Raw genomic sequence first — 24,621 nt, forward strand, 5'->3', positions numbered from 1 at the left:
ACAGGCAGATAGACAGCAACAGACACGAAGCGGGGATTGAGATAGGGCCAAATAGAATGAAGAGGGAGTTGGCGATTGAGAAAGTGAGAGAGATAGGGTCAATAATAGACTGGGCGATACGGGGACATATTGATTTGAGGAATATTGTGTCAAAATCCGTTAGAATAACTCTCTGTGTTCCCTGAGTGACGGGAAGGGAGAAAACACACGCACACACCGTCCGGAGTCCGAAAATGGAGGGCATGGCATATGGAGCTGGGAAGGCTGGAGGTGCTTTCAACCCTAAAACGTTCTTCCAGCAGCCACACACCATCCTCCGGATCCTCTCTTGGGTGAGTACCGTTACAGTTATAGCGCCAATAACGTTACCTTTACAGTAGCTAACGTGCTGCTCATTTCAGGCTAACAACGGCGACGGTCCCGAACGACGGTCGTTTGTTATGTATGTATGGTTGACTCAAAATGTGCGCCTCTCGCTGGCTGCCTCCCCGTTTCTCAATTCTCACTTTCCGACCAGTGCGTGCATGTGTACTATAAGCATAGCAGCACTGTCCAAGTATGTTGTAGTCTAGTTGGAACCTGAAACATGGTCAATGTTTTGGGGATGCAAGCAACAAGGCGCACGACGCATGTGGCCTACGATTTTGAAGCGGTTGTAGCTATTAAACCTAGAGAAATGCAGCCATACGCACGGTGCCAACGTGTTTTGTTGTAGTGTGTGTGCTTTGACCCCTGTTCGATCTGTTAAATCTGACGTTGCATCCCAATTGGCACCCTATTCTCTATACAGTGCACTACTTTTGACCTGGGAAATAGGGTGACAACTGTAAATCATCTACAATTAGTTTTTCGTTATTCATAAGAATTTGAGAAAAATTGAACTATTTTGGCTATGCATAAAGAATACATGCCTGGGCCTCCCGAGTGGCTCAGCAGTCTAAGGCACTGCATCCCAGTGCTTGAGACATCACTACAGCCCCGGGTTCGATCCCAGGCTTTGTCACAGCCGGCCGTGACCGGGAGACCCATGAGGCGGTGCACAATTGGCCGAGCGTTCTCTGGGTTAGGGGAGGGTTTGGCCGGCCGGGATTTCCTTGTCCCATCGTGCTCTAGCGACTCCTTGTGGCAGGCTAGGTGCATGCAAGCTGACTCCGGTTGCCAGCTGTACGGTGTTTCCTCTGACACATTGGTGCGGGTTAGGTTAGCAATGTGGCTTGGAAGGGTTGTGTTTCGGAGGACGCATGGCTCTCCCGAGTCCATATGGGAGTTGCAGCCATGGGACAAGACTGTAACTACCAATTGGGGTAAAAAAGTACCAAAACAAATACAAACAAATAAAGATTCATGCCTTTCTATTCCTTACTAAATTAACTTGCAACTAGTCCACATATAGTCTACATATTGTTTATTTATAGTGATCCAGTGGGATCTATAGTACAAGCAATAAACTGTCTGGTGTAGCAGCCTTCACGGTGGGTGTGGATGTGTTTTCAGAGTGTTGTACATACCCTCGAATGGTCACCTATAGGCCACAACGATGGCAGAATAAGATAAAGGCTCAGTCCATCTGTTCCACTGATAAGGAATACCTCTTTAGGAACAGTCAGACAGATGGAGAGACGGAGAGAGAAACAGACAGACAGACAGATAGACGAGGAGAGCGACAGACAGATGGACAGACAGACAGACACACAGACAGACACACAGACAGATAGACGAGGAGAGCGACAGACAGATGCAGAGACAGACAGACAGACAGACAGACAGACAGACAGACAGACAGACAGACAGACAGACAGACGAGGAGAGCGACAGACAGACAGAAGGACAGACAGAGAGACAGACGGGCAGAAAGACTGCCATATAGTCTACTCATCTATTTCTTACCAATGCTACAGAACAGAAATAACATAACTCATCCACTCCCTGTAGTTTATCTGATGGATAACCATAGAAATATAATCTATAGAAGGGACCTTACCATTCAAGTCAATTATGGTATAATGGGTGGTAGATTGTATTTCTATGGGATAACAGTGTTGAGGTCGTAGCTCAATGAATAGACTCTGATTAGAGATGGCATGTTGTGGGAAGGGAAGTGTGTGTGTGTTTACGTGTACGCACACACATTTGTCACATTCACCATTAGTACGACTGTGTCACTTCTTGTTTTCACTTCATGGATGATAATAATTTCCTGTGTAGACATCTGCAGCTCCGCCTCCAGGCGTGACCTCAGAGAAACACCTTGGTTACTGTACCTGTGGTAACAGCAGCAATTAGGACGAAACATATAAAGGTGTCAGTTGTTTTCATGTTTTCCCTCTTTCTTATTCTTTCTCTCGAATCTCTCTTCCTTTATTCTCTTTCTCCTCCTTATTCTCTCTATCTATTGCGCTCTCTCTCTCCTTATTCTGTCTGTCTCTACCTCTGTATCTCTCTGGCTGGTGTTGAGTTACAGTATATACAGGCTAAGTAGCAATACAGTTGCAGAATCACACATAGGTAGCAGAGAGAGAGAGAGAGATTTCATCTAACATCTCGCTCTCTCATTCTCTCTTGTTTTCTTTCTCCTCCTTCTGTAAAGTTATATGGACTACGCATGTACATTAGCAGTATAGTACTTACATGTTCAGTAGTGTTGAATTTGGTGTCAGAGGTCAACAGCATAGAAATATAATCTCTAGAAGGGACTTGGAACCTCTGGGCAGGAATCAGGATTCTATGGTCAGGGGCCTGTCAGTACCAATGTGCCCCACATTCTGACACCATACTGCTAAACACATTAGGCTGAATGACTAGAGGTCAGAGTGCTGTACACACACACACAGACAGGCATGCTAATGCAGACACATGCGCACACAGGCTCATGCACACACAAATATAAATTATTCTGGCAAACATAATGCCTAATTTCAAAATGGCCCTTCGGATTGTCACAAGATCAGGAACCCACGTGGTGGCCTGCACAATGCCTGCTTTGATTTGGGCCTGGGGCCTTGAGATGAGAAGGCTACAGGATAGGCAGGGCCTTGGAGAAAACACATTTACCTATGAGAGAGGGAGAGAGAGAGGGGGAAGAGAGAAGAGAGGGAGAGAGAAACGAGGGAGAGAGAGGGCAAGAGAAAGGGAGGAAGAGGGAGAGAACATTCCATGTGATGCCAAATATAATTCTGACACAAGACCTTTTCTAACCCAATCAGCTACTAAGGGTGAGTCCCAAATGACACCCTATTCCCTAAATAGCGTATGGCAATGATCAAAAGTAGTGTACTATATAGGGAATAGGATGCCATTTAATTTGTCTGTTGATCTGAAATGCAGTGGTGTGTTTGTGTATGTGTGTGCATGTGTAGATCACTAAGTCCCAAGGGGATGTTGATTCCCAAAGCATTGTGGGGGATTTACTGGGGGAAACACCAGGGGGTTTTAATATAGAGAGTAAAAGGTCCAATTAATATGAAGGGAAATCCCCTACACACTCACACACACACTCTGATTTGAGTCTTCATGTGGAACGATATGCTTCCTTTCAGCTCCAATGCAGGTGTAATATTCAAATAAGGCGTCAGAAACCATTCTACCAAAAATAATACCAAAGAAGTATGCATGAACACCTTTCATGTGTGTATGTGATTGGCCTATTTTGACATTAGAATGATAGACAATAATTGGAATGAGGTGTGTGTGTGTGCTTCCTTTCTCAAGAGGACCTAGGGGAGATGAGAGATCAGTAGCATCCATCCCTCCCTCTATCCATCCCTCTCGCTATCTCTTTCTTTCTTCACAGATCACTTCAATTAGATGAGTGCTAAAGAGGGACCAGTGCTCAAGATAGAAGAAAATAAAGGCAGCCAGAACAGGAAGGGGGGGGGAATTGAAACCTTTTCTCTCAGTGGTTTAGATGGGCCTTTTCTCTCAGTGGTTTAGATGGGCCTTTTCTCTCAGTGGTTTAGATGGGCCTTTTCTCTCAGTGGTTTAGATGGGCCTTTTCTCTCAGTGGTTTAGATAGATGGGGCCTTTACTCTCAGGGGTTTAGATAGATGGGGCCTTTACTCTCAGTGGTTTAGATAGATGGGGCCTTTACTCTCAGTGGTTTAAATAGATGGGGCCTTTTCTCCCAGTGGTTTAGATAGATCGGACCTTTTCTCTCAGTGGTTTAGATAGATGGGGCCTTTACTCTCAGTGGTTTAGATAGATGGGGCCTTTACTCTCAGTGGTTTAGATAGATGGGGCCTTTTCTCCCAGTGGTTTAGATAGATGGGACCTTTTCTCTCAGTGGTTTAGATAGATGGGGCCTTTTCTCTCAGTGGTTTAGATAGATGGGGCCTTTACTCTCAGTGGTGTAGTTAGATAGGGCCTTTACTCTCAGTGGTTTAGATAGATGAGGCCTTTACTCTCAGTGGTTTAGATAGATGAGGCCTTTACTCTCAGTGGTTTAGATAGATGAGGCCTTTTCTCTCAGTGGTTTAGATAGATAGGACCTTTTCTCTCAGTGGTTTAGATAGATAGGACCTTTTCTCTCAGTGGTGTAGTTAGATAGGACCTTTTCTCTCAGTGGTTTAGTTAGATAGGGCCTTTTATCTCAGTGGTTTAGTTAGATAGGGCCTTTTATCTCAGTGGTTTAGTTAGATGGGGCCTTTTCTCTCAGTGGTTTAGATAGATGGGGCCTTTACTCTCAGTGGTTTAGATAGATGAGGCCTTTACTCTCAGTGGTTTAGATAGATGAGGCCTTTACTCTCAGTGGTTTAGATAGATGAGGCCTTTACTCTCAGTGGTTTAGATAGATGAGGCCTTTACTCTCAGTGGTTTAGATAGATGGGGCCTTTACTCTCAGTGGTTTAGATAGATGGGGCCTTTACTCTCAGTGGTTTAGATAGATGGGGCCTTTACTCTCAGTGGTTTAGATAGATGGGGCCTTTTCTCTCAGTGGTTTAGATAGATGGGGCCTTTTATCTTAGGGCAATTCATAATTCCATTGACATCAATAAACAACTAAGTGAACATTTGACTTAAGTGAAATATAGGATTTGCCCCTTAGTAGTAATAGCTTGAGCCCTATATTCTGCCTGTGTTTAGTGAAGTACTGTAGGTATATTCTGCCAATGTTTATACTGTAGTGAAGTACTGTAGGTATATTCTGCCAATGTTTATACTGTAGTGAAGTACTGTAGGTATATTCTGCCAATGTTTATACTGTAGTGAAGTACTGTAGGTATATTCTGCCAATGTTTATACTGTAGTGAAGTACTGTAGGTATATTCTGCCAATGTTTATACTGTAGTGAAGTACTGTAGGTATATTCTGCCAGTGTTTATACTGTAGTGAAGTACTGTAGGTATATTCTGCCAGTGTTTATACTGTGGTGAAGTACTGTAGGTATATTCTGCCAATGTTTATACTGTAGTGTAGTACTGTAGGCATTGGTGGAACAAGTACCCAATTGTCATACTTGAGTAAAAAAGAAAATAGAATGAAGTACTGTAGTATGTTCTGCCAATGTTTATACTTTACTGAATTACTGTAGGTATATTCTGCCAGTGTTTATACTGTAGTGTAGTACTGTAGGCAGTGGGGGAACAAGTACCCAATTGTCATAATTGAGTAAAACAATATATAGAAAGTTACTCAAGTAAAAGTGAACGTCAGCCAGTAAAATCCTACTTGAGTAAAAGTCTAAAAGTATTTGGTTGTAAATATACTTAAGTATCAAAAGTAAATGTAATTGCTAAAATATGTTTAAGTATCAAAATTAAAAGTTTAAATCATTTAAAATTCCTTCTATTAAGCAAAGCAGACGGCTCCTTGTTCTTGTTTTTAAAATGTACGGATAGCCAGGGGCACACTCCAACACTCAGACATTATTTACAAAGATGCATTTGTGTTTAGTGAGTCCGCCAGGCCAGAGGCAGTAGGGATGACCATGTGTTCTCTTGATAAGTGCTTGAATTTGACCATTTTCTTTTGGTGGTCAGGCAAATGTATGGAGTAAAAAGTATAATATTTTCTTTAGGGATGTAGTGAAGTAAAAGTTGTCAAAAATATAAATAGTAAACTACAGATACCCAAAACAACTTAAGTAGTACTTTACACCACTGACTGTAGGTATATTCTGCCAGTGTTTATACTGTAGGGAAGTATTGTAGGTATATTCTGCCAGTGTTTATACTGTAGTGAAGTACTGTAGGTATATTCTGTCAGTGTTTATACTGTAGTGAAGTACTGTAGGTATATTCTGTCAGTGTTTATACTGTAGTGTAGTACTGTAGATATATTATCTCTGTGTGTTTCAGTAGAGATATTAATCAAATGTATTTATAAAGTCCTTCTTACATCAGCTGATGTCACAAAGTGCTGTACAGAAACCCAGTCTAAAACCCCAAACAGCAAGCAATGCAGGTGTAGAAGCACGGTGGCTAGGAAAAACTCCCTAGAAAGGCCAAAACCTAGGAAGAAACCTAGAGAGGAACCAGGCTATGAGGGGTGGCCAGTCCTCTTCTGGCTGTGCCAGGTGGAGATTATAACAGAACATGGCCAAGATGTTCAAATGTTCATAGATGACCAGCAGGGTCAAATAATAATAATCACAGTGGTTGTCGAGGGTGCAACAGGTCAGCACCTCAGGAGTAAATGTCAGTTGGCTTTTCATAGCCGATCATTCAGAGTATCTCTATCGCTCCTGCTCTCTCTAGAGAGTTGAAAACAGCAGGTCTGGGACAGGTAGCATGTCCGGTGAACAGGTCAGGGTTCCATAGCCGCAGGCAGAACAGTTGAAACTGGAGCAGCAGCACGGCCAGGTGGACTGGAGACAGCAAGCAGTCATCAGGCCAGGTAGTCCTGAGGTATGGTCCTAGGGCTAGTGTGTGTATAGTAGGTGTAGGTATAGTCTATTATCTTGGTGTGTATGGCTGACACTCAACACACTTCTTTCTGATCCTTCCCTCTCCTTTCCTAATCTCTCCCTCCCACCTTCCCTCCCTCCTATCCTTCTCTCTTTCCAGTTTTTCTCCATTGTGATCTTTGGTTCTATAGCCAACGAGGGTTACGTGAACCGACCTGACGAGGCCCAGGAGTTCTGTATCTTCAACAGGTGACACACACACACACACACACACACACACACACACACACACACACACACACACTGTAGTAGTTACTGCTCCTCTTTTATGACTCTATCTGATCTCTTTGATATTCCATATGTGTATCTCATCTGTTATGACTTATTACTTGTATTGTCCCAATTTCCCCATTGGGACAATACAGATATTGATTGATTGATTGATTGATTGATTGATTGACAGGAACCAGAATGTGTGTAACTATGGACTGTTCATGGGAACCTTGGCCTTTCTCTGCTGTCTGGCCTTCCTGGCCCTGGATGTCTACTTCCCACAGATCAGCTCCGTCAAGGACCGCAAGAAGGCTGTACTGGCAGACGTAGGGGTTTCAGGTGAGTGGAGAGGGGGAGCAAGGAAGAGAGAGCGAAAGGGAGGAGATGTATGGAGAGGGAGTAAAGGGAAAATGAGCAAGAGGATGGATGGAAAGAGGGGAGAGAGGGGATAGATGTGTGTAGAGGTAGAGGATGGATGGACGGAGAGAGTGGAAAGATGTGTGTAGAGGGAGAGGATGGATGGACGGAGAGAGTGGAAAGATGTGTGTAGAGGGAGAAGAGAGATGGGGAGAGAGGGGATAGATGTGTGTAGAGGGAGAAGAGAGATGTGGAAGAGGGTGGGTAATGTCTGTGTCCCACCTGCTCATTTAATGATAAGGAGCTTAACAACAACAGAAAACAGAAACCAAAATGGTCTATCTACAGTGGTTTTCAACTACTGGTTGTCAATTGTTGCTGCTCACCTCCTGTAATGGGAGAGGGAGAGAAGGACACATCCGTGGTAATATGATATGATCTTTACTATATTGATCTTGGCTAACCATCATCATTCGGGCCCTGAACTGACCTGTGTGTAACAAGCACAGTGATTAGGCAATATGTATCAGCAACCTCTGTCTTCCACTCATCCCCCTCTCTCTCTCTTTATCTCATCCCTCCCTTTCTGTCCCTTTAGTTCTAGTGAGCTAACATGTCAGATTCAATGTAACCTTTCTAACTTCTGTTTTCTCCCTCTCTCCCTCCTTTCCTTCCTTGCTGCTCCCTCATCCTCCTTTCATCCCTACCTCCTCTCTCACCCTGTCCCTCTACCTCCCTCTCTCTCCCTTTCATCCTTCTCCCTCTCTCTCGCTTCCATCCTCCTCCCCTTTCCTCCCTCTCTCCCTCCTCCTTTTCATCCCTCCCTCCTCTTTCCTCTCCCTCTCTCTCTCTCTCTTTCATTCTCCCCGTAGCGTTCTGGTCCTTCATGTGGTTCGTGGGGTTCTGCTTCCTGACCAACCAATGGCAGGTGGCGAAGCAGGAGGACAACCCTCTGAGGGAGGGAGGGGATGCCGCTCGCGCTGCTATCACCTTCGCCTTCTTCTCCATATTCACCTGGGTATGGTACACTTTACTCCTTTATTTTCACTACCACTTCATCCCTATCTTCATTTTATGGTATCTTAATTTTACAGAATCTTCAGCGAAAATGTTCAAAAGAACAGCCACCAATGGGCCTAGACATCTAAGTATAGGACCCTCCTCATTTGGCAGGCACTTCCATCCAGAGCAACTTATTAAACTGTCAACACTGAAACATATTTTTAGTACATGGTCCATGTGGGAATGGACCCCACAAAACTGTTGTTGCCAGCACCATGCTCAAGCCACTGAGCCATCGGGACCAACCAGCACCTCTGCCATGACCTTTGATCCCTATGTCCTACCTGGTCTCTCTCTCTCCTCTAGGGTGGGCTGACTCTCTTCTCCGTGGAGAGGCTAAAGAGTGTGTCCTTCGAAGAGGAATACCAGAAGCTGTTCACCCCTCAGCCCCCCATCCCACTAATATAATCTGTGTTCTTCTAATAACCTTCTAGCTCCCTTTGCTTTTAAAACTTCAGTCTGCATTTACAACTTTTCACCCCCAGCCCCCTATCCCACTAATATAAGGTGTTGTTCTAGTAGGAAACCTCTATCTCCAATCCCTCTGCAGCTAACCTCTTATTGCTTCTAGTCAGACGCTGCTGTCACTGTGAAATATCTGTATCACGCACACAGACACACACACACACACACACACGCAGACACACAGATACACACACAGCGTAGGCAGGCACCTACGGTAGGCTACCTCCAACATTTTGTGAAAGGCTGGCAAATTAGTTTGTCTTTATAACTCAAAAGCCTTTAAAATGCTTTAGCTATTCAATAAATATGCACATTTAGTGAAATTCATTTTTATCACATTTACTGCATATCTTCTTGTGCTCTTGTCTTTTTGATCTGAAGAGTGTGAATGATTGTTTGTTTTCACCAAACCAAAAAAACAGCTAAACAACTGCTTTGATAACTAACTGACCCTGAGTGACTCAAGGCATGTGTCTAAAAGGGCACCCTATTCCCTATATAGTGCACTACTTTTGAACAGAGCTATAAAGTGAAAGGGGTGCCATTTGGATGCAATCAAGCAACTAATTCAATTCATCTTTCTTTCTTTCTTTCTTTCTTTCTTTCTTTCTTTCTTTCTTTCTTTCTTTCTCCCTTTCAAACCCAATCCACAAATGCTGCATTTGTTTATCATCTCTTACACCACTACCTAACCACACCCCATCCACCCCAAACTTCCACCTCCACCCCCTACGATACCCATCCACCATTCAACTACCCCCTCAAAATTTCCCTTCCCAACCTACCCACTCCTCTCCACCTTACCCCTTAACCTCCTCCACCTTCTTCACCCTCCTCCCTTCTATTTCCCTCCACCTCACCACCTAATCTACACACCTCTACCTCTCTCTCCACCTACCCCGTCCCCACCCTAACCTCCTCAACCCTCCCACTGCACCTTCTTCACCCTCCTCCCTCCCATTTCCCTTCACCTCACCACCTAATCTACACCCCTCTACCTCCCCACCTCCCTCCCATTTCCCTTCACCTCACCCCCAACCTACACCCCTCTACCTCCCCACCTCCCTCCCATTTCCCTTCACCTCACCCCCAACCTACACCCCTCTACCTCCCCACCTCCTTCCCTCTTCACTTCACCTCACCCCCCAACCCCAACTATGCCCTCCCACACCACTCTCTTCACCCACCTCCTCCCTCCCTCCCCAAGGCGGCCCAGTCCTTCTTCGGCTATCAGAGGTACAAGCTGGGGGCAGACTCTGCTCTATTCTCCCAGGACTACATAGACCCCAGCCTGGATGCTGGGGCGGCCGGGGACCCCTACACCTCCTTCACGGCCGGGGGGAACAACCTGGGACAAGGAGACCCTGTGGGGGGGTCCTCCTATCAGGGGATTAATGGTGAGGGGGGTGGAGGGTACCAGGAGTACTGAGGGAGGAAAGTAGGGATGAAAGGAGGATGGGGGAGTAAAGGGGGTGGGGCGTGGGAGGATTGAAGGGTAGGGAGCGGGAAGGAGTGATAGATGGAGGCGTGGAGGGGGGAACCAGTGCTTGGGAAGGACCAGAGGGATGGAGGGAGGACAGGAGGAGGGGGGAGTGGTTGGAGGAGTCAGGATAAGTGTGTGTGTGTGGGGGGGGGGGGGCATTCAGTCATATAACTAACTTATAACAGACTTACATTCATTAGTTGGCCCAAAGCATAGTTCTTAGTCTGTAGCGAGAAGGCAAAGCTATTGTGGTGTAGAGTTCATCACAGCTACTACCAAAACAGATCTCTTCATCAGAGATATATTTTTTATAGTTATAAAATGAGAAATCCCAAGTTTCAATGTACATATTAATGCTTATTAGATGTTCATGTTTTTCATGTATCATTGGCCAAAACATGCCTCTAAGTATATTGAAACTAATCTCTGACTGTAGTTTGACCACAGATCATCTCCTAATGCAAAATGACACTCATCAATGTCATGCCTCTGTCTGATGTAGCCTATCTATCGACCGACCCACCCATCCATATCTATATCATATGTAATTCTGCAATTGAATCTACCGGTATTGGGGTGTTCAAAAATAATATAACTATATTTAAGGGCATTACTATGTGCTTTCTGTAATCCAGAGAATTCGTTTTTATTTTGGAATAAAAATAATTTCTGTGAAAATACGCCAATTTTGTTCTTTACTAAACTATGGAAATAATTTAAAAAAAATGTTTGTTTGTTTTCATTTAACCTTTATTTAACTTGGTCATTTAAGAACAAATTCTTATTTACGTCGGCGGCCAAACCTGGACGACGCTGGGCCAATTGTGCGCCGCCCTATGAGACTCCCAATCACGGCCGGATGTGATGTAGCTAGGAATGTGTGTACTTTCTCTGTATTGCAATTAACTGCAACAAAAAATAATATGGTGTTAACAATTTTTTTCTTGATGTGATGATTTTTAACCAATAAAAGTCAATAAAATACAACACTGACAAACGTTACAGTGAATTCATTTCTGGTCTTGCTTGTCGTGGTGGTGTTGTATATTTTATGGATTATGGTCGCCTTCTACTGGCCAGAGTTGACATTGCAGCCATAAACCAGTTTAGCATTTATATTCGCTTACATTTATACGCGAAACGACGTCAATAAAACCACTACGACTGTCGGTATACCACTAGCATTACTACTAATAATACATTTTCCACATAATATTTGAAAACGTTACCATATCGACATAATTCTCGTGCTTCCAGCTCTGCTTTTGAATTTACGACCAATTGGTAAACAACAGATCCTGCTTTCCGGCAGAACTTAATGTTTACGTTAGAGAGTGGCAACAGCACACATTGCATCGAAACTGCTACTGTCTAAGGTAATTTTAGCTGGACAGTTTGAGTTGCTGGCATGATTGTACATTTCGTATCGGAGGTTTCTTTCGTTTCAACCATTTTGCAAAAGTCCTGTCCTGCATTTTCACGTGTCAAGTTACAGCGAGTTGAGCAAACACACAGTAAAGTCACACACAATTAGCCTCGCTATCTAGCTAGCTTCGTACTGTATGCTGTGCTTTTAGCTACTGCTAGTCCATAAACAGAATTGTACTTTTCACTATTTGGACGTTTGCCTATGGCAGAACTTGTGTAGTTGCTTGTCATGCTATGAACTCATTGAACGTCGTCTCCCCCGGCCTGCCATGTATGATTGCTAATGCATGTATGTCACTTTCCCCTGCTGCAGAGTGCTGCTTAGGCAATGCGCTTTGGACTGCCTGCTACAGAAGGATTGCAGGCTGGTGGACCTCTGAGGGCATTCTTTGTGGTGTGTATGTGTCCCAAACCACAAGTAGTCAAGCTGTAGTCAAGTAGAAGAGACACATTCAAGAAGTTGCTTAGTCGTCTGCAATCCAGTTCGTATATGCTTGTTGTCTTGCCAAATGTAACATACAGTGTAGCAAAATGTAGACTAGTCCTAGCCATTGTAATATGCAGAAACAGTGAAGTGGGTGATTTGATTTACTGTATTTCTCAAGGAATATTTCCACCATAGAATGTTGGCTGTCAGTTCATCTCCCAACCTCTGTTTCCATGGCAACCCCATAGATTGCGTTGCTTAGTGTGTTGATGCTCACGCTGCTGAGGACTGTGGGATTGAGAGCGTTCTCCATGGCGTCCGAGACCTACGCGTCGGGCACACACTCCGCTGCCTTTGTCACCTGCCCTAACGAACAGGTGGCCAAAGATCTGGCCAGGTAACGGATAGACACAGACATACACAAACATTCTTCTCTGCTATGTAGAATTGGGAATCATGTCAGATGTCACCGCTATAAGACATTTCTATCGGCAATGTTCAGAAAGTTGCACTCTCCTGAATGCGACGTTGATTCACACTATAGGGCCAAACTGAGCCAAGTTGAGCTGGACTGGTTACACATCCACCAGGGCTGCTTGAACCGTGCTGGAAAGGACAATGTCAAAAGGAAATATCAGAGCCGGTGTGGTTTGCGTCGGCCCTGTAGTCTGAATCATGTATTTGTTCACCATATTGTGCTGGATGCAGTTAATCCATCCAGTCTGATTGGTTGTTGTCATTGTCTCTTCCCCCCCACCTGACAGAGGGATCGTTGAGAAGAAACTGGCTGCTTGTGTCAACATCGTCCCCAAAATCACATCTGTGTAAGTGTGGACCATGACGGATCAGAGATTAGAAACTGGGTGGTTCAAGCCCTGAATACTGATTGGCTGACAGCCGTGGTATATCAGATACCATAATTACGTTACCACGGCTAAGGGCTGTATCCAGGCACTCCACCACACAGATGAAGGGAATGGAAGGGTTACTGATTGGGATTGGCAACATGTCTCTGTTTCTTGTCAGATATGAATGGCAGGGGAAGATCCAGGAGGATAGTGAAGTTTTGCTGGTGAGCATTCACACGTCTTTTTATTCCTGGTTCGACATGGACCTACAGTGTCTGTATATGCTGCCCTGCAAGTCCATGACCAAACATATAGGCCTAATGGAATAGCTAGTACTGTTATTGTACATTGAATGACGACTATATATGCTTGGTTTATCTGAGCGTGGTGTAGCTAAAGTTCTAACTAATTTCTTCCTGCTTTTAGATGATAAAGACCAGAAGTTCTAAGGTTGCATCTCTGGCAGAATATGTTAGGTAAGCGTTGTGTGTGTACGTGTGTGTACGTATGTGTGTACATGTGTGCGTGCGTTCTAGTATTTCCCTCAGTTATAGGGATGATATGTAGTCTACATACCAAATCAGGCAGTGGGGTGTTTTATCAGTCCTTTCCCAGAATTACCATTGACATTTATCAGTGACTCATAGCAGGGGTGTACTGTGTGTGTGTGTGTGTGTGTGTGCGTGTGTGTGTGTGCGTACATGCATTTGTCTGTGTGTGTGTGTGACTCTTGCTGTGTTTGCTTGCCAACAGGTCCAACCACCCGTATGAAGTAGCAGAGGTCATCAGCCTACCCATAGAGCAGGGCAACCCACCCTACCTCAAGTGGCTCGGTGACGCTGTACCAGAATGATGGAGGGATGGAGAGAGGAAGGGATAGGTGGATGGACAGAGGGAGGCTGCGAGAAATGTATATGGAATAAAAAATCTGCAGAAATGTGACTAAAATGTATTTTTACTGTTTCAGTGTTGTCCTGGCTTTGACCAGTAGAGGGATGGGGTGATCAAGGAATCTCCGCTGTAGGGTCTATCTACAGTCAGGTCCAAAATTATTGGCACCCTTATAAAGATGAGAGAGAAAAAAAGGCCGTATAAAAAATAAGTACTAGTACTGAGCGTTATTGTATGATAAATTATTTTAGAAAATGATATTTTATGCTAATAAAAAAAGATATGGGTCAAAATTGTCCTCAATACCTTTTTAAAACCACACATTGTGAGGATAACAGCACAGAGCCTTTTTGTAAAATATTTTATGAGATTGGAGAACACTTTGGAGAGATCATGCACTGTTCCTCCATACAGAGCCTTTAAAGATCTTTGGTATCATTTGTCTGCTCTTATGGACTGCCCATGTGGTTATTCTCTGCTTACGTGTCTTTTTTTCAACTCAAAACCCACCACTGGTGTGTGTGACCAAAGAGCTCTATTTTTATGTCATCCAACAAATGTAAACGCCATTGACACATGGATTGGAACTGGTGCTTTATCCTCGCAAGGTGAGGTATTGAAAACGGGTGGCCATAATTTTAGCCCCTATCTTTTTGAGAGAAAAATATTACTTCTCAAAATCTCTTTCTCTGAGGAATTGTGTTAGTATAAAATAATATAATAATAAAACATAACTGAGCGTATAATACAGCTCATTATTTGAATGATTTAATTTGTAGACTTTTGTTCATCTTTATCAAGGGTGTCAGTAATTTTGGACCTGACTGCATTTCCCTACGTTACTGCCTCAGGCTGGTCATAGATCAGGGGTGTCAAACTCATTTCCCCTGCGGGCCGCATTCGGTCTTCACCCAATTTGTCCGGATCCGTCTCGTGGACCTTAAGTTTGACGCGTCATACATTATCTGATTGCTTCTCCACAATCAATACTGATGTTAATTTAAAGCCCCGACAAACCGTTCCCTTAACACTCATCAATACTGTTGCAATGTGACGGAAGGGTTGTCCCTCTGTGATCAGAATATCTGATTGCTCTGATAAACGTATCTCTTCCCATACTGTAGTGTCAGATGTCAACTGAGACCAATGATATACCAAGAACTTGGAATAAATACAAAAATCACATAAGACATTAATTTTTTTCTTCAAACTTCACATTCAATTTGAGGCTTTGTAGTCATCTGCATACACAGTACACAGACACTATCTAAACATAGAAATACCATTTACATAGCCTGGTCCCAGATCAGTTTGTGCTCTTGCCAACTCCATTGCTGTTATTGTCAACCCTAATATGTTTGGCATGACGATGAGTGACAAGGAGTTGGCATGATGGAACAAACAGACTGGCACTGAGGCTACCATGTACACACTATCAGAAACAGTTGAGATTTTCACCAAAGCAGGAGCTGGGTTCCATCCACACACTCTGGGTGACCAAAGCACCGGCCTGGTCCCAGATCTGTTAGTGCAGTCAACTCCTTGTGGTTGTCAACATGTTTGGCATGACAAGGAGTAGTATGATGGCACAAACAGACTAGTAACCAGGCTACCAAAGCACCACCGTGGGTGAGACATAAGCGTAGACATAAGCTCGTTAGAAAGGTATTGATCATTCATTTAAGGTGTGTGACTTTTCCAAACATCTCCTAATGCAGTGGTTCTCAAACCTCGGGGACCCCCAGTCGTTCCATGTATTTGAGGTATTCCAGAGCTAGCACACCTGATTCAACTTGTCAACTAATAAACTCGACCATTCATTTAAAGTATGACGAGCACTTTTCCCAATAACTTATCTTCTAACTTGTTAACTTCTAGCCGTGTAGACATAAACTGAGTGTACAAAACAATAGGAACACCTGCTCTTTCCATGCCATTATCCAGGTGAAAGCACAGGAGGTTCGTGGCGTCTTAATTGGGGAGAACGGACTCCTGCTAATGGCTGGAGTGGAATGGTATGAAATACATCAAACATGGTTTCCATGTGTTTGATACCATTCCATTCGCTCCATTACAGCCATTATCATGAGCCGTCCTCCCCTCGGCAGCCTCCACTGGGTGAAAGCTATGATCCCTTATTGATGTCACTTGTCAGTGTAGATGAAGGGGAAGAGACAGGTTAAAGAAGGATTTTCAAGCCTTGAGACAATTGAGACATGGATTGTGTCTGTGTGCCATTCAGAGGGTGAATGGACAAGACAAAAGACAGGAGGGCCTTTGAACGGGGTGTGGTAGTAGAGTCCACCTTGTTGAGGCTCGGAAAACAACATGACAAAACATCCAGGCTACAGCTACAAAACAATTATGTTCAGGTACAAAGTGAACTTAAAGGCCACATTTGATCAATTCTCTTATTGAATATGGCACTATGTACTGCCTACATACAGTACATACAAAGAAATACTGTATAGCTCTGCTCCGTAGAAAAACAGCTGTGTTCCTAAGTAACTACCCAGAAACATATTATCTCAATCTAAATATCTACAAATATGGCTCTGCAAATATCTATCATTAGGTATTTAGTTCCAAGGGCCAACTGCTTTCTAATGGTTCAGCTGCTTCACTCACATAAACAGCATCTGTCTGAAAGGTAAAATTACTAACATTCCCCCCAAACAAAATAGCATTCGACAACAATGTCCACCACAACGTCGCTCAGAAGATATTCAGCTAGACGCCAATCAAATTAACTGAAGGTTGATATCAGAGGTCGCACAGCTCTTTGATATACCATCTGCCATAATTGAATCGACTCGACTCCCGTCATCATGAATATGTATGAGTGTTAATCGTGCAGGTGCGTCTAGTGACATCATTCATTCACTTTAATGATTCCGTTTCATTCCTTCTGATAAATGAAAGGTTCCACCAGGGACGCGGTGAGATAGCAGTAGAATGGAAATAGATGTCTGTTTGCTTTCGCTTTCAACGCAAGGACACTAATTTGCACTTGTATTGTAAAGCCTCAGACAGAGGCAGTATGACCTCTTATTGAAATAGCCTTCTATGACATTTATAAGAACTGTTAAATGATGCTGTTCTTGGATGAAAGGGAACAGTTCGTTCCCTGTGATTTTAGTGGTATCATGAGACTTTTATACTTTGTCTGAAGGCTACTGTTGAAAAACTACTGCACTAAGAAACTGTAACACAGATACATCATTTAAATACTGACAATATAGTATGTGTTTTTCTCCTTGTGTGCATCTCTGATTAGCCTATTCAAAACTGTATTATGATTCTCAAACATCTCTGTACATATTTACATTGCACACTAAGCATAATACTCAAATGTGTCCCGTAAAGATTTGCAGATTCTCAGCCCAATAAAATAACTGATCATACATTTTTTGGCAAAAAACTTGGAATTTGAGGCAAGGCAGTCGGTATCATTGTAAGTTGATACTCAAAAGTGTCAATTTGAATGATACATTAGCGAACTAGGGGGTTAGCCCAACTGGGGTATGAACCCAGGTCCAGTGACCGTCAAGCCAACACCTTAATTGTTACCCCAAGAGCTCCAAACCTTAACAAGGTTGCTAGGTGTTGGGTTAATGTCGCTACAATCCATATGTCTCTGTTCCAATCGACACAGTAGCTCACTACTTAGAATGAGTCACTGTACCGGACATGCAATCTAGCTCCTGGGTAAAGTTTCCTCTAGGTACAGATCTAGGATCAGCTTCCCCTCCCCCAATCCTTAACCATGAGTGGGGAAAATGCAAAACTGACCCAAGATCAGCGTCTCTAGGGGCAGCTTCACGCTCATTCTATACACTGTACAGTGTCCATATTAGGACAGCCTCAGTCTCAGCAAGACTTGTCCGTATCAGTGGTATACTAGTATGGACATTGGGAAAAATCTTATTTATGAGTTACAGGTAGCTGATCTCTAGCTTGGTGCTCTTCTCCACTGTCTCCTCTGGAAGTGACCCGTTACTTTCACTCTTTGATCCATTGGCAAGAGTGGAGACAGCGACAGTAGGCCCCAATTCTAAGCCTGGGCCTTTCCCAGCCACCTCCCCAGCTTTAGCCCTCTGCCCCAGGGGTACCGTCTCCTCCTTTCCCCCCAGTGTGAACAAGATCCTGGAGCTCTCAACTTGTCCTCCGTTCCCGTTCTGTGCAATCCTGCAGTTCTCTCTCATCTGAGTGGTGTCTTCTCTTCTCTCCATCTCTATCCCATCCTCCTCTTCCTCCTCCTCCTCCTCTTCTTCCTCCCCTCCTTCATGAGACTTGGTGACCCCCAGGCCATCTCGTGGCTCAGGTGCAATTCCCCTCCAGAGCTCTGCAGGGCGCTGCAGCTCGGTGGCTGCCTCCCTCTCGTGGTTCTCCACCCTCCTCAAAGAACGACAAAGAGCCTTCCGGAACCCTCTCTTAAAATTATCAGACAGGAATCCGTAAATTATTGGGTTAGCGCAGCTATTAGCGTACGATAGGACCACCACAAAGTAGTACAGCCCCCGGAATTCACCCGGTAACAGGATTAGCAGGTTAACGATGTTGAGGACGTAGAATGGGAGCCAGCACAACACGAACACTGCTACAACGACTACCACCATGCGGGTGATCTTGCGTTCGGACTTCCTGCGTTGGGAGGAGGTGGGCCGGGCCCGTTTCCCCGCGTTGCGCACCTTCGAATCAAAACAAAACAATTCAACTTCATTGGCAGTTAAAACATCTCAACACACTTACCAATTAAATATAATATAAAGGTTAACTCAGCAATATAACAAATGTAGGGTAGGTTACTGTAAGTAGGGTAGGCTACTGTAGGGTAGCATACTGTAGGGTAGGTTACTATAGTAATGACTGGAATGGAGCCAATGGAATGGTATCAAAGACATGGACTCCATTCTAAGCATTATTATGAACCGTCCTCCCTTCAGCAGCCTCCACTGACAGAGACCCACTCCCAGTGTGTCCTCCCCTCAGCAGTCTCCACTGACAGAGACCCACTCCCAGTGTGTCATCCCCTCAGCAGTCTCCACTGACAGAGACCCACTCCCAGTGTGTCCTCCCCTCAGCAGCCTCCACTGACAGAGACCCACTCCCAGTGTGTCCTCCCCTCAGCAGCCTCCACTGACAGAGACCCACTTCCAGTGTTTCCTCCCCTCAGCAGCCTCCACTGACAGAGACCCACTTCCAGTGTTTCCTCCCCTCAGCAGCCTCCACTGACAGAGACCCACTTCCAGTGTTTCCTCCCCTCAGCAGCCTCCACTGACAGAGACCCACTTCCAGTGTTTCCTCCCCTCCAGCTCCTGACCCAAACATGAAAGATGTTGATACATTTCTGTTTGTTGTCAGATGTTACAGGTCAGATGTAACAGGTCAGATGTTACAGGTCAGATGTTACAGGTCAGATGTAACAGGTCAGATGTTACAGGTCAGATGTTACAGGTCAGATGTAACAGGTCAGATGTTACAGGTCAGATGTAACAGGTCAGATGTAACAGGTCAGATGTTACAGGTCAGATGTTACAGGTCAGATGTAACAGGTCAGATGCTACAGGTCAGATGTAACAGATCAGATGTTACAGGTTAGATGTTACAGGTCAGATGTAACAGGTCAGATGTTACAGGTCAGATGTAACAGGTCAGATGTAACAGGTCAGATGTAACAGGTCAGATGTTACAGGTCAGATGTAACAGGTCAGATGTAACAGGTCAGATGTTACAGGTCAGATGTAACAGGTCAGATGTAACAGGTCAGATGTTACAGGTCAGATGTAACAGGTCAGATGCTACAGGTCAGATGTAACAGATCAGATGTTACAGGTCAGATGTTACAGGTCAGATGTAACAGGTCAGATGTAACAGGTCAGATGTTACAGGTCAGATGTAACAGGTCAGATGTTACAGGTCAGATGTAACAGGTCAGATGTAACAGGTCAGATGTTACAGGTCAGATGTTACAGGTCAGATGTAACAGGTCAGATGTTACAGGTCAGATGTAACAGGTCAGATGTAATAGGTCAGAGGTAGCAGGTCAGATGTAACAGGTCAGATGTTACAGGTCAGATGTTACAGGTCAGATGTAACAGGTCAGATGTTACAGGTCAGATGTAACAGGTCAGATGTTACAGGTCAGATGTAACAGGTCAGATGTAACAGGTCAGATGTTACAGGTCAGATGTTACAGGTCAGATGTAACAGGTCAGATGTTACAGGTCAGATGTAACAGGTCAGATGTTACAGGTCAGATGTAACAGGTCAGGGCCGGAGTTGAGAACCGCACAAGGAAGGGCTCCCTGGAAGAGGGCAAAGCGGTCCCGCCCCTCAAAACAAATGCCCCTCACAATGTCTGTCTGATTTAAGGGAAGTATAAATATATCAGTGGTAATATGAGACAAAGACATCAGAACACATTTATTTCATGTTACAACGGAGGTGTAGCAACACCTGGGTCTATGTTACCAATCAACAATGATGTTTCCTCCCAAAGGACATACTAGTTCAGTCTAAGTATAACAGACAGGCCTCCCAAGTAGTGTAAAATAGCAATTTTTTCCCTTAAGTACGGAAGTAGTCCTACATTCTGACCTTGATCACAATGAGCAGGTAGCAGAGACAGATGACGAGTAGCGGTCCGAAGAACCCGACCGTGCACGTGTACACGATGAACGATGCCTTCCAGACCTCGGCTGGCTCAGGCCACACTATACTACAGTTCCCATCATCCTCTAGTACGTCCGCGAACACCACCACGGGCAGCACCACCACAAACGACACCGCCCACACCGTCGCGTTCACCGCCTTGGCCACGTGCGGTCGCCTCCACCACGACGACCGTATGGGATGGACAACTGCGAGGTAGCGGTCGATGGACATGACCGTGAGACAGAAGATGGCGGTGAACTGGTTGATGGCGTCCACAGTCATGACCACACGGCACATGAGAGAACCAAACGGCCAGGAGAGCAGAGCGTTCTGGACCGCCAAGAAGGGGAGACCTAGGGGAAGTCAAATCAAATCGAACTATATTGACAGTGCAATTAGTCACTTCGCCTCCACCTACATGCACAGATTACCTCAACTAGCCTGTACCCCTGCACACTGACTCGGTGCCGGTGCCCCCTGTATATAGCCTCGTTATCGTTATTCTCATTGTGTTACTTTTTATTATTACTTTTTATTTTAGTCTACTTGGTAAACGTTTTCCTCTTCTTGAACTGCACTGTTGGTTAAGGGCTTGTAAGTAAAGCATTTCACGGTAAAGTCTACACTTGTATTCAGCGCATGTGGTAAATAAAGTTTGATTTGATTTGAATTAAAAACGATTAAAACCGCACAGTTACATTGCATTTGAAGTGCATTTAAAACTGCAACACACTTTACAGTACAATTATCAAATGAAAGAAATACTGTAACATAATCAAATGAAAGAAATACAGTAAAATAATCAAAAAGCAGACTGACCACTGCGGTCATATTTGGTGTCATTTCAAGTGAAACAGAATGTGAGCTTGCAAAATAAGGCTGGTTTAACAAGGCTAATAACAGAGTTGAATAAACAACACTTATAAAAAAACACTGACCTAGCATGAATAGCTCATCAGCGATGGCCAGGTTGAGTATATAGATGTTAGTGACCGACTCAGTCCTCACATAGTGTAAAACAATGTAGATGACCAATGTGTTGCCCACCAGGCCGGTCACACAGACTGCTACATAGATGAGAGGGATAAGGACCCCTGCTATAGTGAGTTGGAAACCCGCCACCAGGGTTGGTCCAGTTGTGGTAGGATCCATTGAAGAAAGGGTCGTCACTTTTGTCGGGGGTGAGGAGGAGGAGAGGGGAGAGGGGGAAGGTGGAGGTGTTGGGCTCAGGCATTGAGGGGGCGGCTGTGGGGAGGTAGATGGCCGTGGGCACTTGGACAAGCTCAATGGAGGTCAGAGGTGATGATATGTTGTTGCTTGTGGTGTATGGGCGAGTGGGTTGAGGTTGACTTCAGTGCGTAGCAACTGGACCTGTCTGGGAGACAGCAGGAGAAGTCAGTGTGTGAGAGAATAAATACTGATATCTTTATGCACTCTCAAAACAACAACGCTATTCTGTTAAAGCATCCAAGACACTACAGGACATGAGAAACAATCAAAGAAAATAACCAACTAACATTTTTTTTCTCAGTTTTTCTAGGTGTCCATTTTTGTCCAGTTTTCCAGGTTTTCCCTCTCAAAGTCACACTTTTTATATATAGAGAAAAGTCCACAACAATGCTTAAACCACATCAGGAAACCACTTTTGAGGTCTTGATTTTTGTTGATTTTTGTCATTTTTGGGGTGCAGCTACCCTTTAATTTCAGTGGGGCACCAGCAAGGGGCCGTTATTACGCTGTGTTTTTGTAGCACATATGTGAAACAAATACCCACTGGATTGATGCAAATAATCCTGATATAGCTCTGCCAGGTAAGCATAGGCTACTTTGTAGTCAACATTTAATTGAGAACATTTTTGGAAAAGCCTTTCCATCTACCAGAAGACTTTTCACTAGCGTCATCGCTAACGGCTACACAAAACGGTAGACGCGCACCGCACACACACAGACAGGGCATTGTTGTTGCCTCTTCAGAAAGTTGCAGGAAATAAGAATCACTGATGCATTCTGTTCATGGCTTATAACACACTTAATACAGTTTCAGTACATTTAGTTGATTCCCTACTAAGTTCAATACATTTAGTTGATTCCCTACTACGTTCAATACATTTAGTTGATTCCCTACTAAGTTCAATACATTTAGTTGATTCCCTACTAAGTTCATTTACATTAAGTTGATTCCCTACTAAGTTCAATACATTTAGTTGGTTCCCTACTAAGTTCAATACATCTAGTTGATTCCCTACTAAGTTCAGTACATTTAGTTGAATATCTTTTTTTATATTGTTGAATTCCGTTTTAATTTCTGGATTCCGTGATTCTGTCCGCGTTCTCTGCATCACTGATTTTATATGGCCCTACTTTAGGTGTCCTTATGACAAATGTTATAACGTGTTGTGTCATAAAGGCTTTATGAATGCTTAGTGCATAGGACAACCACAGTAAAGTGTTACCCATTCTAACTGTGAACTACATGAACTACAGACCCCAGCAGCAACATCAGCCGAGGTTAATGGAGAAAGACCCACAACACAACAACATATACAGGACCTGGACAGGCGTGGGCGCCGGGCTAATCTGTTCACAACTTGTTGTTTTTGTAGTCGCCATCATCGCTCCTTAATAAAGTGGACGCTGTAAGCACACACGCACGTACACACACACACACACACGTTTACACACACACACACACACACACACACACACACGTACACACACACGCACTCCCGTACTGCAGTAATAAAGTGGGCACTGTATGGATGCACGCACTGACACACACACACACACACACACACACACACACACACACACACACACACACACACACACACACACACACACACACACACACACACACACACACACACACACACATACACACACACACACACACACACTCCCGTACTGCAGTAATGGTAGGTAATTGGCTCTCTATTAGCGGACGCAACCCAGACGCTCATGTCGAGAACAGGGCATGACTTGTACAACACTGTTGGTGATTAACTGCTGAACAAGGGAACAAGGGAGTGAGGAAGGGTAGGGATGGGGGATGGAGGAAAAATGGAGATGGAGAGAGAGATGAGGAGTGATAGAATGAGGGGGAGGGAGATATGGAGGGAAAGAGAGAGAGAAAGAGAGAGAGATATGGAGAGAGAGAGAGAGAGAGAGAAAGAGAGATGTGGCGAGAGAGCGAGAGAGAGAGAGAGAGAGGAGCAAAAGAGAGAGAGAGAGAAAGAGAGAGAGATGTGGAGAGAGAGAGATGGAGAGAGATAGAGAGAGAGATATGGAGAGAGAGAGAGAGAGAGATGTTGATATGACATGAGAGATGGAGACATGATGGCCAGCTCAGATGTGGATTGATCCAGTTTGAGGTTTTGACCTCCCAGATGTTTGCCTTAAACATACATGTGCTGGAAGAAGACTTTCCCAGAGGTCGTCCCATAAACTGTCACACAACAGACACATCACGCTTCCTATATGCTGCTCCAACACAGAAACCATTAAAACACACGCTGATGGGTAAAAAACCTATTGTAAATCATGTTTCCATTTCAGTCCAAAAATGTATACCAGTTGATGTAAAAGATGTAATTGGTGAAGATGGGGACTGGAGAATGAAAGAATGAAAGGAGGTTGTAAATAAGAATAATTAAATAAAAGGTGACATTATTTTTTTCCTTTATTTAACAAGGCAAGTCAAATTCTTATTTACAATGGCTGCCTAACCCAGACAACACTGGGCCAATTGTGCACCACCCTATTTGACTCCCAATCAAGGCGGATGTGATTTAGCCTGGATTTGAACCAGGTACCACAGTGATGCTTCTTGCACTAAAATGCAGTGTCTTAGACCACTGCGCCACACAGAGAAAGAAAGAAAAACGGACTC

The 24,621-nt window shown here is 44.2% G+C and overlaps 3 protein-coding genes across 6 annotated transcripts; 2 read left to right on the forward strand and 1 right to left on the reverse strand.

Annotated features, from left to right (window-relative positions):
• LOC115177857 (synaptogyrin-1) lies at positions 1 to 10,433 on the forward strand. 2 transcript variants are annotated; one of them, XM_029738849.1, is made up of 5 exons: positions 1 to 332; positions 7,002 to 7,090; positions 7,305 to 7,453; positions 8,344 to 8,489; positions 10,206 to 10,433. In XM_029738849.1, exons 1-5 carry the CDS (start codon positions 234 to 236, stop codon positions 10,425 to 10,427), a joined length of 705 nt encoding a protein of 234 aa, XP_029594709.1. In that variant the 5' UTR covers positions 1 to 233; the 3' UTR covers positions 10,428 to 10,433. The 2 variants fall into 2 exon arrangements, with proteins under 2 accessions (XP_029594709.1, XP_029594710.1); XM_029738850.1 differs by lacking the exon at positions 10,206 to 10,433 and adding an exon at positions 8,840 to 9,325.
• Positions 10,434 to 11,761: 1,328 nt separating this feature from the next.
• On the forward strand, positions 11,762 to 14,132 carry LOC115178257 (protein CutA homolog). 3 transcript variants are annotated; one of them, XM_029739343.1, is made up of 7 exons: positions 11,762 to 11,857; positions 12,223 to 12,303; positions 12,585 to 12,733; positions 13,101 to 13,160; positions 13,363 to 13,408; positions 13,611 to 13,660; positions 13,938 to 14,132. In XM_029739343.1, the coding sequence occupies exons 2-7, from the start codon at positions 12,238 to 12,240 to the stop codon at positions 14,035 to 14,037; spliced, it is 471 nt and encodes a 156-aa protein (XP_029595203.1). In that variant the 5' UTR covers positions 11,762 to 11,857; positions 12,223 to 12,237; the 3' UTR covers positions 14,038 to 14,132. The 3 variants fall into 3 exon arrangements, with proteins under 3 accessions (XP_029595203.1, XP_029595205.1, XP_029595204.1); XM_029739344.1 differs by having other exon boundaries at positions 11,840 to 11,857; positions 12,223 to 12,307; XM_029739345.1 differs by lacking the exon at positions 12,223 to 12,303 and having other exon boundaries at positions 11,786 to 11,857.
• A 3,200-nt stretch (positions 14,133 to 17,332) lies between these two features.
• LOC115177915 (somatostatin receptor type 5-like) lies at positions 17,333 to 21,884 on the reverse strand. Its single transcript, XM_029738911.1, has 3 exons — positions 21,671 to 21,884; positions 20,676 to 21,085; positions 17,333 to 18,766 (listed from the first exon to the last, which is right to left on the reverse strand). Exons 1-3 carry the CDS (start codon positions 21,882 to 21,884, stop codon positions 18,011 to 18,013), a joined length of 1,380 nt encoding a protein of 459 aa, XP_029594771.1. The 3' UTR covers positions 17,333 to 18,010.
• Positions 21,885 to 24,621: the final 2,737 nt, after the last annotated feature.

This window comes from Salmo trutta, chromosome 38 (genome assembly GCF_901001165.1).
Source record: "Salmo trutta chromosome 38, fSalTru1.1, whole genome shotgun sequence".
NCBI lineage: Eukaryota > Metazoa > Chordata > Actinopteri > Salmoniformes > Salmonidae > Salmo > Salmo trutta.

What these genes read in the sequence shown, in the direction of transcription:
- LOC115177857 (XM_029738849.1), top strand. Translation starts at nt 234, where the DNA reads ATGGAGGGCATGGCATATGGAGCTGGGAAGGCTGGAGGTGCTTTCAAC. An exon ending in GGCAGACGTAGGGGTTTCAG is followed by an intron (nt 7,454 to 8,343) that starts GTGAGTGGAGAG and finishes TTCTCCCCGTAG; the next exon opens with CGTTCTGGTCCTTCATGTGG. An exon ending in TCTTCTCCATATTCACCTGG is followed by an intron (nt 8,490 to 10,205) that starts GTATGGTACACT and finishes TCCCTCCCCAAG; the next exon opens with GCGGCCCAGTCCTTCTTCGG.
- LOC115178257 (XM_029739343.1), top strand. Translation starts at nt 12,238, where the DNA reads ATGCGCTTTGGACTGCCTGCTACAGAAGGATTGCAGGCTGGTGGACCT. An exon ending in GTGGCCAAAGATCTGGCCAG is followed by an intron (nt 12,734 to 13,100) that starts GTAACGGATAGA and finishes CCCACCTGACAG; the next exon opens with AGGGATCGTTGAGAAGAAAC. An exon ending in GTCCCCAAAATCACATCTGT is followed by an intron (nt 13,161 to 13,362) that starts GTAAGTGTGGAC and finishes GTTTCTTGTCAG; the next exon opens with ATATGAATGGCAGGGGAAGA.
- LOC115177915 (XM_029738911.1), bottom strand. Translation starts at nt 21,884, where the DNA reads ATGGATCCTACCACAACTGGACCAACCCTGGTGGCGGGTTTCCAACTC. An exon ending in TGATGAGCTATTCATGCTAG is followed by an intron (nt 21,086 to 21,670) that starts GTCAGTGTTTTT and finishes GACTTCCCCTAG; the next exon opens with GTCTCCCCTTCTTGGCGGTC. An exon ending in ACCTGCTCATTGTGATCAAG is followed by an intron (nt 18,767 to 20,675) that starts GTCAGAATGTAG and finishes TTTGATTCGAAG; the next exon opens with GTGCGCAACGCGGGGAAACG.